Source organism: Leptonychotes weddellii, chromosome 1 (genome assembly GCF_054177405.1).
Source record: "Leptonychotes weddellii isolate Sample4059 chromosome 1, ASM5417740v2, whole genome shotgun sequence".
NCBI classification, from domain to species: Eukaryota; Metazoa; Chordata; class Mammalia; order Carnivora; family Phocidae; genus Leptonychotes; species Leptonychotes weddellii.
The window spans coordinates 61,116,780-61,120,401 of NC_138369.1; the positions used below are offsets into that span (position 1 = coordinate 61,116,780).

Genomic DNA, 3,622 nt, shown 5'->3' on the forward strand with positions numbered 1-3,622 from the left:
GCAGACCAGGGTAAACTGGTCACCCTATTCCATATCTGTAAATGTATGTGTCATATTTGGTTGTCTCTGAGCTGCTTCCTAGCTCACAGATTCTTTGAGATTTTATTTGTGAAAAACAAACAAACAAACAAACACATACCCAAAGACAAAAAACAAGAAAAGCCTGTTTTTCTTTCCCTGTATGGTAGACGATACTCCCTGGGCAAGCTGCGGTCATACCTTAGTCATTCCCAGAGTAACAGCCAGCAGCAGCGTCCCCTGGTTGTGGGAGAAGGCATGGGTACCATGTATCTAAACTCAGTCCCTGACCCCAAACTAATTAAATCAGAACATCTAGGGATGGGACGCAAGCCATGAGTATTTTTTTAAAGACTTTATTTATTTATTTATTTCAGAGAGAGTGAGAGTGAGAGAGATCACAGAGGGAGAGGAAGAGGGAGAAGCAGACTCCCCACTGAGCAAGAGCCTGATGTGGGGCTCGATCCCAGGACCCAGGCTCCCCATGAGTATTTTTTTTTTTTTTGAAAGCTGCCCAGGTGATTCAAGTGTGCAGCTCCGTGTGAGAACCAATGGCAATGTGATCTGACAGCTGCCCAGCCCCCTTTCCCTTTACTTCCAACTGGCACCAGCCTCTCCCATGATTGGATCACCAGCTGCTGAGGAATATGAGCTGAGCCAATCAGAGTCACTCTCAGGAATTTGAATGAAGACATTTTGGGGGAAGCTTGAGAAAGGCTGGAGAGGCCATGGTAGGTCACAGGTGGAGGATTGGGGAAGGTTGAGGGAAGAGCAGGGGCCAAAGGAAATTGAGGAAGACCAAGGAACAGACAGTGAGCCAGACAGGGACCCAGCCAGATACGCAGAAGGTTTGCGGACCAGCTGTGCTAGTCCTGCCCTGCTTCCATCCCAGGGTTTTCCTAATTCTAGTCCATTGCAATGCTATATTGTATTGTCTGTAGACAGCTACAACAATATCTCCATCCCGCAGTCTCTCCTCAGTGTGACCTCACCACTCCCCCCACTGGGAGATGGCTTGTAACTCCTCTCTCCTTGACCTTATGCTGGAGCCAATGAATGCAGCGCAGCTGGGCCCCCTGGGTGACTCAGTCGGTTAAGCAGCTGACTCTTCATTGCAACTCAGGTATGATCTCCGGGTCCTGGGATGGAGCCCCATGTTGGTTTCCGGGCTCAGTGGGGAGTCTGCCCGAGGATTCTCTCTCTCCCTTTCCTGCTGCCCTGCCCAAAATAAATAAATAAATCTTAAAAAATAAATAAAAGAATTCAGTGCAAGTAACACTATGTGACTTTCAGGGCTAGGTCAGAAAAGCCATACAGCTTCCAACCTGTTCTCTTGGGATCTTGACTCAGGGAGGTCTGAGCCGCCATGTAAGAAATCTGACAACCCTGAGACCCAATGTGAGTAGGGCACGTGTGGGCTGTCCAGTCGACAGTCCCAGCTGAAACTAGCCATCCAGTCATCCCCCACCAAGGCACCGTATTGGACCCAGACAAAGCCATCCACTGGCTGAGTACCACTGAGTGACCTTAGTCAACACCACGAGAACTGCTCGGCCTGAGACCTGCCCCCATTGCTGACTCACAGAATCCATGAGATAATAAAATGGTTGTTGCTTAATCAACAAAGTTTGGTGTACTTTGTCACACGGCACCAGTACCTGGAACAGGTACCCTAAGAAAATCTGTATTCCTTGTTATCAAAAGAGCGTGACAAACCCACCCCTCTCTATCTCTCAGGGTCTGTCCCCATTCCTAACTCACCTTAATTTAGTTTTCATCAGGCCCCAAGCCCCCAGCCACCAACCTCCCACTACCAACAGGTGAACTTGAATTGTGGATAGGAATTGCTGATGATTTTCAGTCAGAATCATTCCTAAAAACCCACAGCACGATTATAAACCCACAGCACTATTAAAAGTAATATGAGAAAATATAAGCAATGTGGTTTTTTTTTTATAAGACAGAGAAAGCACATGCAAGGGGGTTGGCAAAGGGAGAGGGAGAGAGAGAATCCCAAGCACAGAGCCGGACACAGGGCTCAATCTCACAACCCTGAGATCATGACCTGAGCCGAAACTGAGTCAGACCAACTGAGTCACCCAGGTGCCCTGCAATGTATTCTTTAAATTGTGGTAAAATATACATAACATGAAACCTACCATTTTAACCATTTTTAAGTGTACATTTCAGTGCTATTATGTGCTTTCCTGTTGTTGTACAATCACCACCATCATCCATCTCCAGAACTTTTTCATCCTATAACCCTGAAACCCCACATCCATTAAACAACTCTCCATTTTTCCCCCTCAGCCCCTGGCAACCACCATTCTCCTTTTTGTCTCTGACTTTGACTACTCTAGGTACCTCATGTAAGTGAAAACATACAGCATTTGCCCTTTTATGTGTGGCTTATTTCACACAGCACAATGTCTTCAAGGTTCATCCATGTTATGGATGTGTCATAATTTCCTTACTTTTTAAGGCTGAATAATATTCTGTTGCATGTATATAGCTCTTTTTGTTTATCCATTCATCCATTGATGGACACGTGGGTTGCTTCCATCTTTTGGCTGTTGTGAATCATGCTGCTATGAACATGGCCGTGCAAATATGTTTGAGTTCCTGCTTTCACTTTATCTGAGAGAGAGAAAGAGAGAGGAGAGGCAGAGGAAGAGGGAGAGAGAATCCCAAGCAGACTCCACACTGAGTGCAGAATTCCATATGGGGCTTGATCTCACGACCCTGAGATCATGACCTGAGCTGAAACCAAGAATTCGACGCTTAACCGACTGAGCCACCCAGGCATCCCCGGCTTTCAATTGTTTAGGAAGTGGAATTGTTGGATCCTGTGGTAATTCTGTTTTTACCAAGGAATCACTGTATTGTTTTCAAAAGCAGTTGCACCATTTTACATTCTCAGTAGCCATGCACAAACCCTCCAATTTCTGCATATCATCACGAACATGGGTTGTCGTTTCTTTCTTCCTTTCTTCTTTTCTTTCTTCCTATCTTGCTTCCTTCCTTTCTTTTCTTTTCTTCTTTCTTTCTTTCTTTTTTTCTTTCTTTCTTTCTAGCCATCCTAATGGATAGAAGGTGGTATTATGGTTTTGATTGCATTTCCCTAATGATCAGTGATGTTGAGCATCTTTTCATGGGCGTATTGACCATTTGTATATTTTCTTTGGAGAAATGTCTATTAAGCCCTTTGGCCACTTTTTGATCAGGTTGTTTGGTTTTTTTGTTATTGAGTTGTAGGTGGTCTTTATAAATTCTGAATATTAGCCCTTATCAGATACATGGTTTGTAAATATTTTCTCCCATTCTGTGGGTTGTCTATGAGCAATATTAAAAGAGTTGGGGAAGACTTCCTAAGCATGATACCAAAACAGAAGTTATAAAGGAAGTAATTGATGGATTTGACTACACAAAAACATGTGTTGGCTATGATAAAAATACCATAAACCAAATCAAAAGTCAAATGACACAGGAAATTTTTTTGGCAATATCCAGCAATGGATTTTTAATATACTGCAAGTAAAATCCAATCAGCAAAAAATGAACTTCAATAAAGTTAAATAGGGCAAGAGACAGAAATATGGAGTTA

General features: G+C 43.8%; 1 protein-coding gene across 1 annotated transcript in view; it reads right to left on the reverse strand.

Moving 5' to 3' along the window:
* Positions 1-413: 413 nt before the first annotated feature.
* Positions 414-3,622, reverse strand: part of GPD1L (glycerol-3-phosphate dehydrogenase 1 like) — a 77,784-nt gene continuing 74,575 nt past the window's right edge. The window contains exon 8 of the mRNA XM_081825394.1: positions 414-1,236. Within this exon, the coding sequence (XP_081681520.1) occupies positions 1,128-1,236 (109 nt within the window). The 3' untranslated portion in view covers positions 414-1,127. The remainder of the gene's footprint in view (positions 1,237-3,622) is intronic.